A 13,241-nucleotide genomic window follows, 5' to 3' on the forward strand; every position below is an offset into this window, starting at 1 on the left:
AAAGAAATTCTAAATATTTAAAATACACTACACTCAATTTCCCTCATTTCGCAAATGAACAAAGTTGAATGTTTCAGCAAAACTACCAAAACAGAGTGCAGTTCATCCTACCTCTTTCCACAGTTTGTTTTTTTATACTAGCTACAAAGTACTTTCTCACTCTGGAATTGATATAAAATGCAGAACGTTTATGGAATGTTTGCATTTTTTGGCATGAAAATGACAACCTTAAAAATAGCCAGAGGCCACTGTATTAGTTAATCTGTTATATATAGGATGCAGTAGGCTATATGCATGGACCTATCAGCGTTTCATAAGCAACCGTTTCAAAATTACTTTACAAATAGCCCTACATTATATTTACTGCTCTTGAATTCTACCAAACCATGGGAAGAATAAATGAATGAATGAAAATAAAGAAGTTGCATATAAGGAACTATTTCACTTTCACTGTAACAGTGCTGGTATGCTGAACAAGATCTGAATGATGAGTACATATTTCACATAGAATCTGAATCTGCACACTACCTTTGAATCGTCCCCCTCTTGAAGTCAAATCTTTTAATCCTCTCTCTTTCTACAAATCTTTAGTGTATTCTTTCCATATTTCGCCCACTTGTTAGCGAATAGTTAAAGAACCTCCATTAATCACATAATTTAAATGTGAAAAGTCTCATTGACTGACCGTCACCTGTGTGTATACAGGTATATCACACCAAATTGTGAGAAAACAAGCGCAAATTTGCAATAGCTGTGACCAAATTTGCTATTATCATGCCATTAATGGATGAATCATGATTGTTCTTTCTGGTATAGTTACTTGTGGTCTCTAATTGCAGCATGTACATTTTGAGCATTTTTGGTCAAGGATTTTTTGAGTTATTCACGAAAAGATTTGAATCGGTTAGTATAGCACCACCTATGGACGAATCGTGGGCATTCTTTGTGGTATAGTTACTCATGGTCTCTAGTTGCAGTATGCAAATTTTGAGCATTTTTGGTGAAGGACTTTTTGAGTTATTCACGAAAAGCTTTGTGGACCGACCAGAGTGACCTATAGAGTTGCCGGTCGCTGCTAAAAAGAAAAAGAAAAAAGTATTTTCTGTATTTGAAAATACAAAATACATATATTTTATTTTGATACATTTTCTGGCACCAGTATTTTGTATTTTACTTTGATAAATTTATTTGAGGGGTATTTTGTATTTTGTATCAAAATATATTTTGATATATTTTTGCCCATCTCTGGCCTGTGGAGCGTAACAAAAAGTGCAAGGTGTCGACCTGGCTTCTAAATTTCCCAGGTCCCAATATGTTCAAGGATTCTTGTTGTGTGCCAGTACCCCAGATGTACCCCTAATCCAAGGTGGGGCCGTCTCAGAACGGACTTGGCTCTACCTGTCGAGGCATGGACACAGGATATCTGGGAGTGTCCTGCAGTGTCTGGCACCAGTGCATTGGCAGCAGATCCATTTAGTCCAGTGGGTTGTGAGGTGGGTTAATGGCACGTGCCACAGGTGCTCATTCAGATTGGGAAGTGGGGAATTTGGAGGCCAGGTTGACACTTTGAGGTCTTTGTCACATTCCTTGGGCCGTTCCTGAGCAATGATTGCAGTGTGGCATGGTGCATTATCCTGCTGGGGGGGCCACTGCCATTAGGGAGTACTGTTGCCATGACGGGGGGTACTTGGTCTGCAATGGTGTTTGAGTGGGTGGAACATATCAGGTGGTATCTACATGATGCCAGAACCAAAGGTTTCCCAGCAGAACAATACATTACTAAGTTAATGTTACAGTATAAAGACCCAGTCCTAAAGATTGTACAATACAATACATAATAGTCAGAGTCATAAATCTTCACTTGTATTCAGTCTGACAGCACTGACATTGACAGGAGATTTGTTATGTTGCTTCAGGCTCTTGTAAAATTTAGACTGACGTCACGACCAGATGAGGGACAGTCAGTACGTTTACATGCACAGTTTAATTCCACTTTAAATCGGAATGAAAGGCCATTCCGATTAAAAGTGGTCATGTAAACGGTCATTCTGATTGAAAAACGGTCATTCCGATTGAAAATTAAATCCGATTAAAGGGGGTGGTTTAATCCGTTTGTCATTCCGAATGAAAGAATTTTGTGTGCATTTATACACTCATTCCTCTTTAAATTCATTCCGGTCTTTCTGCGCATGCTCATTTCCTTGCCCTTCTGGCGCGATGACGTATATAGCGCGCATAGCAACGGGCTGCATAGCAACAGGCTGAGATAGAGCAGTCGGACTTGTTGCACTCACCGGTTTCCATTCGCCACAGCACCGTCTTCTACCTCCCTTCTTCGACCTTCTACCTCCCTTCTCCTCCTCAACAGACGAAGCATTAGCAGAACAAGGTTGTTTGTCGTACTGCTGCTTCAAGAATATAAGCAAAACACGCCCGAAAAACGCACTAAGAACGGCATCGTCAAACATCTTGTTATCTGGAGCGAGGACTACAGTGTTTTCTTCCGGTAAACGTAAACACGTAACATCTGCCCGCCTCCTATCCAATCAGAAACCTTCCCTGACCCAAACCTTGCGCAGACCTGAATAAAGGCAATTGAACTGATCTCCCATGTAAACCCTCATTCGGAATGAATATTTCCCATGTAAACTACGTGGAAAAACTTTAATTCCGAATGATTTCATTCAGATTTATTTCATTCCGAATGAGAAGCCAACATGTAACCGTAGCCAGTATGTCTACCGCTTCACTGCAGACAAAGCAGTGGTCTCTGTTATAGTTAAAGAACCATTTTGTTTTGGGAATTTTGCACAGGAAGGCAGTAAGAATGAAAACATGAAACCAAAACATGAGGTGGGTGGTTAAACTAAGGATCGAAGGTGCCTTCACCCATGAGAATTCACAAAACGAACCCAAACCAAAAACAACTCTAATGTCCTAGAAGCAGCCGATGCCATGTCCATTGAACATAACAACCTGCTGGCTATAGCCTTGAATTTATCAGACAGTGTGAGAGCCATGTATTCTAAAGCAGTGTTTAAACTTATGTGGTAGACCCGAAGTCATAGCCTACGCCGTTGTGAAAATTTGTACTAGTGCGGTGGTGTGTCTGTGTCACAGTTACACATCCAAAAAACTTGTCCTCCGTGGAGGTTTCTGTGAAGTGCCGTGAAGTTTAGCTGATTCAAAACACACATTAAACATGACTGAATAGCAACGATTTCAAACACAAGTACACAAATGGGCTTCACTATAACTCGCAGCATTCACAGACAAAGCACTTGTTTTTATCTGGACACATTTTCCCCACAAATACAACATGCTAATGTTATTAGCACAAGCCTATGGCATTTTACATTGAATAGATTAGCCTAGCAGCTAGCGTTTTTTTTCATAATTTGGGTCCATTACAACTCACAAGGTTAACAGACAAAACAACTGTCTTATACTAAACACGTTTTCCAAACAAATATAACATGCTAACGCAATTAGCACAAGCCTATGGCATTTTACATTGTATAAATTAGCCTAGCGACAAGCATAGATTTTCTCTGCTCATATGAAGCCAGGATAAATCCCTGAAGGACTAATAACACACAAGTCTTAAAATGCTATTTTGTGGAGGCTTTGCTGTCTTCACAATTTATTGTTTCTTATCCGTGAAATTAAAGTTAATAAAAGTTTCCACTGAGGGAAATGGTCTCAGCTTAAAGAAACAGACAGAAATTCTGTAGTTAAATTTCTTGGGATGTGCACCTCAGGCTTCTGCGTAGGTTCTGCGTCGACATGGAGCCTACGTTGTAGCCACGACGTTGATTCAACGCAGCGGTATAAACTCTGCATAACTCTTAAAGCATATTTTTCAAAAAATGTCAAATCCTTTGATCAATTTGACAAGGCATTAAGGCACCAAACGGGCAACAGCAGCCCTAAGGTCTTCTGTGACATTTTGACATTTTTATCAAAATTTGAATATAATTCCAAATCTAAACAGCAGGAGAAGAAAGAGGTCTCCCTGAGTTTTCTGGCCAGGCGAAGCTGTACATTTCAGTAAAAGGATAATTACCATCTCTCCACACACTCACAGCAATGGTGTTCTTTGAGGATGCATGAGTGTAACTCACTGCAGTCATCTGCCACAGGCAATGGCATGAGGAATTTCAGTTTGTAGGTTTTAACTCTAGTGCATTTCTTCCAAACAAAAGGGCTTAAACATTTGAGAGCAACTTTACAAACTAGAAATTAATATATATATATATATATATATATATATATATATATATATATGTATATATTTGAAAAAACAAACAAACATGGCTCTTTAAGGAGTTGTTTTGTTTATTAAAATAATTGGTGCAGTATTAAAAGGTTAACATCTGGACCCAGTTAAAGAAACACGCATTCTGAAAGTTAAGGTAGATTGTGTGAGTGTTGAAGTAGTGTAAATGCCATTGAACCCATCTTTTAAGGACTTTTGAGCACACTATACAGTATAAAGGATAAATACACACCCTCAGAATTCATACAAAACTCAACATTAAATCGTCTTCACCAAAATGTGTTTATGTGAGTGTAATACATGGATACAGGCACTTCGGTGAATTTAGGTGAAAATTACACTTGATTCGATAAAAATGTCTCAGTGGAATCATCCTGTTGTGCATTTAAAGCGTGAATGGCTACATATTTCTCACTTTCTGTCTCTGAATTGAGCAGCACTCTGAAACCACACCTTCTCCACCTGCTCTTTTCCAAGCTCCCAGAGTTGACGGAGAGTATGGACGCCCCTCCTGGATGTAATCATCAGATACTCTTCATTTTCTGGATGCAACATCACGGAGTGACGAGCTAAAACCAGCGACTGGCAGAAGCGGGACAGCACCAGCACATAGAGACAATCCTTCTCTGCCTCGTTGAGAGGAAGGACACTTTCCCACCCTGCAAGGACAGGTCCACCCACATCTATGGGTTTAGGGTGCTCCGTCATCATGTACATGATAGCGATGGCGAGCTCATGGATGAAGCAGCCAGTGTTCATGTGCCCAAAGTCAAGAATGCCCGAAATCTTGTGGCTGTCACCCTCAGGTTGTACAAGCACATTGAGGTCATTGAAGTCACCGTGGTTAATGCCTTAGAGATGGAATAAATGAAATATCACTCATGTATTCAGTAACATATCAGGTCTATGCTTACAGTAAACAAGGTGCCAATGAATGTTCTAACTTAACAGCTCCCTTATCTAAATGTTTATAAGTAAATATCATACTCACAATTGCGGAAATTGGAGCGTTTAGGGACCACAGAGGTCTTGTACTGATGAATGACAGACTTCACAACCTCCTGAAGAGGATCTCCATCTAATAAATGGACGTATGCCTCCAGGAGGGGAATGTTTGACAGACTCCATATGAAATTCTCTCTCTGCAGCACGCCAAGATCAGGGTGCTCCAACTGAAAAAAAAACAATAATAATAAGCGGAAGGCAGTAGAAAAAGACAGAATTGAAGATAGTGAAGTAAACATGTTTTGATTATCAAAACTTAGCAGCTCCAGAAGTCCAGCTTTATGTTTAATGAGCAGTGAAGGGTTAGGCGTTTATTATATACATTATCTGAATTAGATTCTGAAATAATGTAAACATGATAACAGTGAAGTAGCATAACAAAGTGGTGAGTAAATTCGTGACTTAAGAATTCCAATTCAAAATGACACAAGTATTGTCACTTTTGCAGTGTGTAAGGTTTAGGGGGATTTAGTGACATCTAGCTGTGAGGACTGGAGGTTGCAACCCTTCAGTGTTCATTGTTCAGGAGATTTACTGGGAGCAGAATTATCCGCAGAGGTCACTTCCTCTCCAAAACAAACGGACCCGGTGAACACACTAAAGCAGTGTCACAATAAAGAATCAGTGTTTTTGCGATGCTGCTTGTCGATGACTATTTGCTAACCAAAGTGGCTGAAAATGCCAATGGCCCTATCAAGTGCAGGTCTTTGGTTTGTAAAAAACATACTTATTTTATTACATTCCATTTTTGCCAGTATATCCCCCTGAATGCTACACACTGGACCTTCAAGACAATTGTTATTGTCACAACAATTCAGGGATTCAGATTTCATGGTATTACAAAACAAAGTAAATGATCTAAAAGTTTCACAGGGGTTTATCCACTGTACCTGGTGAAAGATTTTTTCCATCCTGGCTGCTGTCTTGCCAGCTTCATACAGTAACTGTGGTGTTAAAGGAACCTTGGAAATGGTGGTTCCAGGCAAATAAGTAAACAGTCGCACCAGGTACCTCTGAGGGCCATAACCACAATCTGCCAAAGAAAAAGACAGGATTAGTGTAACAGCCATTCCCCTGACTGTTAGTCCTCATAAAGCATCAGCTTTACTCAGGGGTACATATCATTACTAGATGTGAATATCACAGGGGGACTATGCCGTACTTTTAAAACACTCTAGCTATGTGTTTCTATGTCCTAAGCATTTTTGTCACTATTTTATTACAAAGTAAAATCGGATGGTTTGGTGATTCAGTGATCCAAGCTTGCAACTTAGATCACAGGTTAATCACATATAAGCAAGTGCAAATGTGCTCTCAAAGCTGCAGTTAAGTTTCACGTCAAGCCCAGGCTGCCTGTCAGATTAGATGCTGAGAGGATGAGATGATTTCATGGTGGAAGCAGGACGTGGCAGGAGAGATTTTATTATTATCAGGATTTACTTGTACTTGTGTGCTGTCTTTTACTTTCAATACTTACTGTACATTTAATATAATACAGTTACTTAGGATACTTAAATAGAGCAAATATCTGATACTTTTCCTCAAGTAATATTCTAGTAGGTGACTTTAACGTCTACTAAAGTCGTTTTCTGGTAAGATATCTGTACTTTTCCTCAAGTATGGCTTTCAGGTTCTTCATCCACCATGGGGTATTTCAGAAATCCTCCTCACCTAAGCCTCCAGCTGATTCAGCTGAGCATACACATTTACATACATCCTAGGTACCTCCTATACATCACAAGGGTATTTACAACACAACCTGCATGTTTCACACGTGGGTCATGAGTGGATGTTGACAGAGAAAATGCAGTAAAGGTGCAGGTGCATCAGGCCTGACCCGTGTGACTGGTCTCATACCTGTTTCTTCCAGGCTCATGAGCTGTCCTGAGGTGGTGGGCACGACTGTTTGGACAGGAAGTCCATTCTGGTGAAGGACAGACATAGCATATGTCTGCACCTTAATCAGGGTGGGGTTCTCACTGTCTTCTGAGTTCATTATCTTCAGGACATACTCGCCACCCTCAGCGGGCGCCACATAGAAGTTCTGGTCCTCATAGCTCGGCAGAGAGCGGATTTCTGATGGTGTCAGGTTGAAGAGCCTCTTCATCATCTCAGTCACCTGAGACTGGTTGAAGTGAGGTAGGGCATGTTTCACTGACATAATTGCTGAATGAAAACAACATGGAAAAGGATTTTGTTTACAGATATTAACAAAAGCATCATAACCCATAGTAAATTTATAATAAATAAATGGAATTAAAATTCTGAATTTTGTCTCAAACAGATGTAATCACCATCTCAACCAACTGAGACTAAGTGTTGCTGGGCATGTTTATCTGACATTATTGCTGAATGAAAAAAACATGCTGTCAGCCAAAAAAGTATTTTGCTTGCAGAAATGTACAAAACAAAAGCATCATTAATAAATTTATAACAATTTTAAAACCTTTTTCTCTGAAACAGCCAAAAAGTTGCATTACAGCAAGCTGCATGCCTCTTTAGGAATAATATTAAATATTTTTGCCATTATGTGATTTTATTATCTGACTATTGTTGTTGTGATATAGTGACATAAATGTGATCAACAGTTAATTAAATAACAATGTTAATATCGCAGTGATTTATCAAATTAAAATGACACACATTAAGGTCCAGTTTCTCCACTTAACTTTGTCTCTTATCATCTAAAACTGACTCCATTGTGTTTGTTTTGATGGTGTTTTTGGCAACAACAAAAAAAGAAGAAGAAAAGAAAAGAGAAGATGTTATACTGGACTTCAAAAACCTGTGATGGCCATTTGTACCTATTTCTGCTAGCCTATTATTCACTCAGTCTGAAGATTGAGACTTGGTTGCACCGTTCAAAAAATACTACCGCACAACTGCTGATGTTTTTCCACATGCCCTGACTATTCCACAGTGTTTTCCCACAGTGTGCACATGTTGGAGTCAAAACTAGGCAACCCATATAACTTTATTCTAATAGGAATCATGCGGATTATACAAGATTCTAAAAACACCATAAACTGCACAGATTACACAGACATGTAAAAACCATTAGTTTCTAGCATTTAAGCATATTCAACACACTGCATGAGAGGCAATGCCAGCTTTATGAAATAACAGCCATAACTGATAATAATAAAATACATTATTCACATGTCAGTGAACTTACCTCACCAGGGGAATGATAGAGAACACGTTTCGTTTACAACTGCATTTGAGGCGAGCACCTTCCCTTGAGCCAGCCGCGCGTATACCGTGCGCCCTGCTGAGCAGCATCGCGTCTCCCTCCTCTGCCGTCATGGACAGATGATGGCCCGCCTCCTGATCTCTACGGCCTCCTTGATCCAACGTTTGAACTTGTTGCTTTCCAATCCGATGACTTTTGCGTTGTCCCAGTCCATGACATGAATATTTCTTTTGCAGTGATCTGATATGGCTGAACCTGCTCTGCTTTTTCTTTTTGTGATCTTGTGAGACGTCCTGTCGTTTCCTTATCGCATTCTTTTTTATGTTCTGTTGTTTTTCTTGTATTGAAGCTTCTTCCTGTTTCTCCTATGTATGTTTTATGTTATGCATGGGATTTCGTATATTACGTTGCATTTTTTTGTCCGTGTCTATCCTGTCTTTTGGGTGAACTAAAAGCGGGCGGAGTTTTGTGTGAGGTTTTACTATTGCGTTTATTTTGTGCTTTTTCATTGTCCTCTGTACGCGCTATGGTCACCATGTCTTTGTAGCTGCTTTCGGTTTTTTTTGTTTGGGTTTTATTTTGTTTTCTTTCTCTTTTTCTTTGTTTGTTGACTTGCTGTTTCCCTTTGGTTATGTCCCATTTTGGATATTGGCAGTGTGTGAGTGCGTGTCGTAGGCTATGTGTTTTTCCTCCTCCTGTCTGTCCTCTTCCTCGGTGATGATGCTGGCCCGTTCATAAAGTGTTCTGACTACGGAGAGTTTGCGTGCTGTGGGGTGTTCCGATGTCCAGAGAAGGTATTGATCTGCGTGTGGGGGTTTTCTGTATACCTACTGTGATTTTTATACTGCCGTCGCCTTTGTGATGAATTTTTATGTCCAAGAAGTTTATGGTTCTGTTTGTTTCCTCTTCTTGTGTCAATCTGATGTTTCCGGTGCTGTCCATGTTGTTCAGCTGATCCGTGAGTTGTGGTGTGTGTCCAGATTTGATCTTTTCCAGGATGTCCTCAATGTATCTTTTCCAGAGGGTGGGTTTGTATTGTGTGGGTGCTGTGGTTAAGGCTTTTGCTTCCAGATCTTCCATAAAAAACTGCGCATGATGGCTGATAGTGGATCTCCCATTGCAAAACCTTGTTTTTGTCTGTAGATTTTGTCTCTGAATTGGAAGTGGATTTTGCAACGAAATGTAAGAGGCGGGATGTGTCTTCAACTGTGAGGTTTGTGCGTTTCCTGAAGGTCCTGTCATTCCTGAGGCGTTCCTGTACAATTTGTAGTGTGACGTCAACGGGGGTTTTGGTGAATAGTGATACGACATCCAAGGCCGTAACTACCATTGAGGACACCGAGGTCATGACCTCGGTATTTTTTCCCGACCTAAATGAATGAATAAAATGAAAATAAAAATAAACCATTTCATTTGTGCGGTGAAAGTACGTGGGAGGACCGATGGAAGGTGGTTGAGTGACTCTCTCTTCTCTATAATAACAATTATTTAAAAAAGAAAATTCTGGTACTCTTGTTTGATCGACGCAGCTTTCATACAGCTTTGCACACACATTATTCTTAGATGGATTACTCACGAATGCAGGGTCGCACAGAAATGCCACACATATCATATGAAAGTGCAGGACCAGAGCTTTCCGAGGATACCACACACATCATTGTGCTGTCATCCCATCACGCTATAAATACAGATCAATTGTCTACAAAATAAAAACCTGACGAATTTCTTTACAATCCATTATACAGATCTTGTTATCAGTCACTTCATATAGTGAGGAATATCGTATCTTACCACGTCTTAGGCTTGCGTGTGTTTCTCCCTGTCTATCCACATTTGTAGTCCGGCTTTCAAGATGCAAATATCTCCATATTGTCCAGTTGACACTCCATCAAACTTTGTATGACAAGACCAGCCACTTCACCTTTGCGCACCCAGACAACTGCAGCCTAATTATGCATGCTGACAGGGCCGTAGTCACCATATACATTGAGGGGGACACGTGCCCCCCCACCAATGCCCAAAATGTCCCCCCAATATATAACTGAAACTGAAAAACAAATATTATCTTGGAGGACATCATTGCACTTGGTTGACTATTTTTCTATGATCTTAGATGTAAATATTGCATGTTTCTTTCAGATAAAACACATTTTTGACTTGTGAATGAGTCAATGGAATTTCTTGCAATAATGAAAAAATACTGGCAATCATGTCCGCCTGGCACAAACCACATGTTTTGGACAGCTGTGAAGTGACAGAATGTCCCAGCATCATGGTTCTTATATTGCCAGATTCCAGAGAGTCTCCCCTCTTCATATATGGCAGAATATGTCATCTTCCAACTTGCTATGGTGAGATACATGTAAAAATGTAAGAATTTAGGCACACAGATATTTTTTTTCATTGATATAAAAATTAATATAACTGACAACTGACAGATGGAGAGAAGTACTTCCTGCTGAAGAATAAGTGGTTCAGACATAATTATAAATACCCACAAACAAAGTTTGGTGAAAGGCAATTATGCTATAGTATGAAGTGGGAAGAGAAACATGATAAGATAGGATTAATCTAATATGATGTGTGTAGTTCTTTATAGATGTAGCCTCTTAATTTGGCTGTCAAAGTACACCAGATTGAAGGCTTTTGATATATAATTGACAAAAATTTCTGACCCCCCCACGTGCACCACGACTAATGATCTCGGTATTTCAAAAATCCTGCGTACGGCCCTGACGACATCATGTGAAATGAAGATCTGGTCCGTTTCTATTGTTGTGTTTTTGAGTTCTTGTGCCAGTTGTTTTGAGTTTTTGCAGTGTTGATCTGTGAGTCTGAGGGTGGGTTTGATGATTTCGACCAGTGCTTTTTATAAGTTGTATGTAACGGAACCAATGCTGTCTACATGGGGCGTAATGGAGTGTCCTTTTTATGTACTTTTGGTGTGCCATAGATCCGGGGGATGATGCTAGCTGTCGATATTAAATGATTGTACATGTCCTGTGTTATTTTCTTTTGTTCTAACAGAGGTTTTAGCAGCGCTTTCAACTGTCTTTTCTTTTCTTCCGTGGGGTCTTTTCTGAACGTTTCATAGGGGAGACCGGGGGCAATTGTAACATCTTAAATTGCCCCAATCAGAAATGAGATACAACCATGAAATTCATTATGCACTTGAGATTATTTTGAACCTGACACCATCAGAAATCCACTCTCTGCCGAGCTACCAGGACCAGAACTTCTATGTGGTGCCCGCTGAGGGTGGCGAGTACGCCCTGAAGATAATGAACTCAGAAGACAGTGAGAACCCCACCCTGATTGAGGTTCAAGCATATGCTATGTCTGTCCTTCACCAGAATGGACTTCCTGTTCAAACAGTCGTGCCCACCACCTCAGGACAGCTCATGAGCCTGGAAGAAACAGGTATGAGACCAGTCCCACAGATCAGACCTGATGAATGATGCCAACTAACACTCTGACAGAGAAATGTCCTCTAATTTGGCTGAAAAGAAAGACGTCATATGGCATTTTCAGAAAATTGCATCCATAGCAGCAGCCTTACAGTCAGTGTTTGTCAGTCAAGGATATATGTGACTTTTGGATAGATACTGGTAGCTCATGACTTGATCAGTGGAGGCAAGGAGACGAAACGAGACTAGACGAGATAAGGCAAGGTAAGATAAGATAAGCCCTTATTAAACCGGAGAGGGAGAATTCAGGTGTTGCAGCAGCACAGAGACAGAAATAAGTACAGATGAGGGCTAAGAGTGAGGGGAATGGCTGTTACACTAATCCTGTCTTTTTCTTTGGCAGATTGTGGCTATGGCCCACAGAGGTACCTGGTGCGACTGTTTACTTATTTGCCTGGAACCACCATTTCCAATGTCCCTTTAACGCCACAGTTACTGTATGAAGCTGGCAAGACAGCAGCCAGGATGGACAAAATCCTGCATGAGGTATTATGGTAACACCCATCTGTTCTCACTCAGGCCCAAAATGAATGCCCTAGTTGCCCCTCGTTGCCACTATGTTCTTTAATATCAGTTTGGTGTGTCTGTACTTTTTCTTCTGCCTTCCACTTCCTGATATTATTATTGTTTTTTTCCAGATGGAGCATCTTCATCTTGGTGTGCTGCAGAAAGACAATTTCATATGGAGTCTATTAGATGGAGATCCTCTTCAGGAGGTTGTTCCGCTTCTGCCAGCTGCTGGTTTTAGCTCGTCACAAAACCATTCAGTTAAACACACAACAGGGTGAATCCACAGAGCCTTTTGTTCAAATCAAGGGTAATCTTAAGATCACCAGTAAAAAACAATAGATTATGTCTTCCCAATAAAAATATGACACATTATACCAGTGGTTCCCATCTGGTGGGTCGCAGGTCCATTCTGAATGAACTGCCAGTGACTCACAAACATGTCAAGTTTGTAAAAAGACACTTTATTTTTACGTACAGTGAATTTCCAGCACAGAGTTCATATTTTGAAGTGAGTGACTAACGGACAGCTGCTTGACATAGCCAGCAAACTAGCTCTACGACATGGCGAAATGCAAGAATGACACTGAGGGCCGAATTCACAAAAGGATTGCGTGACTTTTGCGGCTGCTAAACCGGTAAAAATGGAGCAAACAGATACCGTCTAATTCACAAAGCACGCGCAGAGGGTGAAATGCTCCACTAACTGCGCTGCCAAGCAGAATGCGTCTCGGTGCTCTGGTGTTATTTGCAGGTATTTAAATGAGGTAATATGCATATATTTGGCGCA

At 40.4% G+C, this 13,241-nt stretch overlaps 2 protein-coding genes across 2 annotated transcripts in view; both read right to left on the bottom strand.

The window, feature by feature from the left end:
- tmem44 (transmembrane protein 44) overlaps positions 1-2,593 on the bottom strand; it is a 21,082-nt gene extending 18,489 nt beyond the window's left edge. Inside the window, exon 1 of the mRNA XM_050055147.1 lies at positions 2,295-2,593. Within this exon, the coding sequence (XP_049911104.1) occupies positions 2,295-2,377 (83 nt within the window). The 5' untranslated portion in view covers positions 2,378-2,593. The remainder of the gene's footprint in view (positions 1-2,294) is intronic.
- A 1,734-nt stretch (positions 2,594-4,327) lies between these two features.
- Positions 4,328-9,607, bottom strand: LOC126396399 (hydroxylysine kinase-like). Its single transcript, XM_050054435.1, has 5 exons — positions 8,460-9,607; positions 7,142-7,450; positions 6,175-6,317; positions 5,271-5,451; positions 4,328-5,130 (listed from the first exon to the last, which is right to left on the bottom strand). The coding sequence occupies exons 2-5, from the start codon at positions 7,443-7,445 to the stop codon at positions 4,691-4,693; spliced, it is 1,068 nt and encodes a 355-aa protein (XP_049910392.1). The 5' UTR covers positions 7,446-7,450; positions 8,460-9,607; the 3' UTR covers positions 4,328-4,690.
- Between the last annotated feature and the right edge of the window lie 3,634 nt (positions 9,608-13,241).

The sequence above is a fragment of the Epinephelus moara genome, chromosome 10 (genome assembly GCF_006386435.1).
Source record: "Epinephelus moara isolate mb chromosome 10, YSFRI_EMoa_1.0, whole genome shotgun sequence".
Lineage (NCBI taxonomy): Eukaryota > Metazoa > Chordata > Actinopteri > Perciformes > Serranidae > Epinephelus > Epinephelus moara.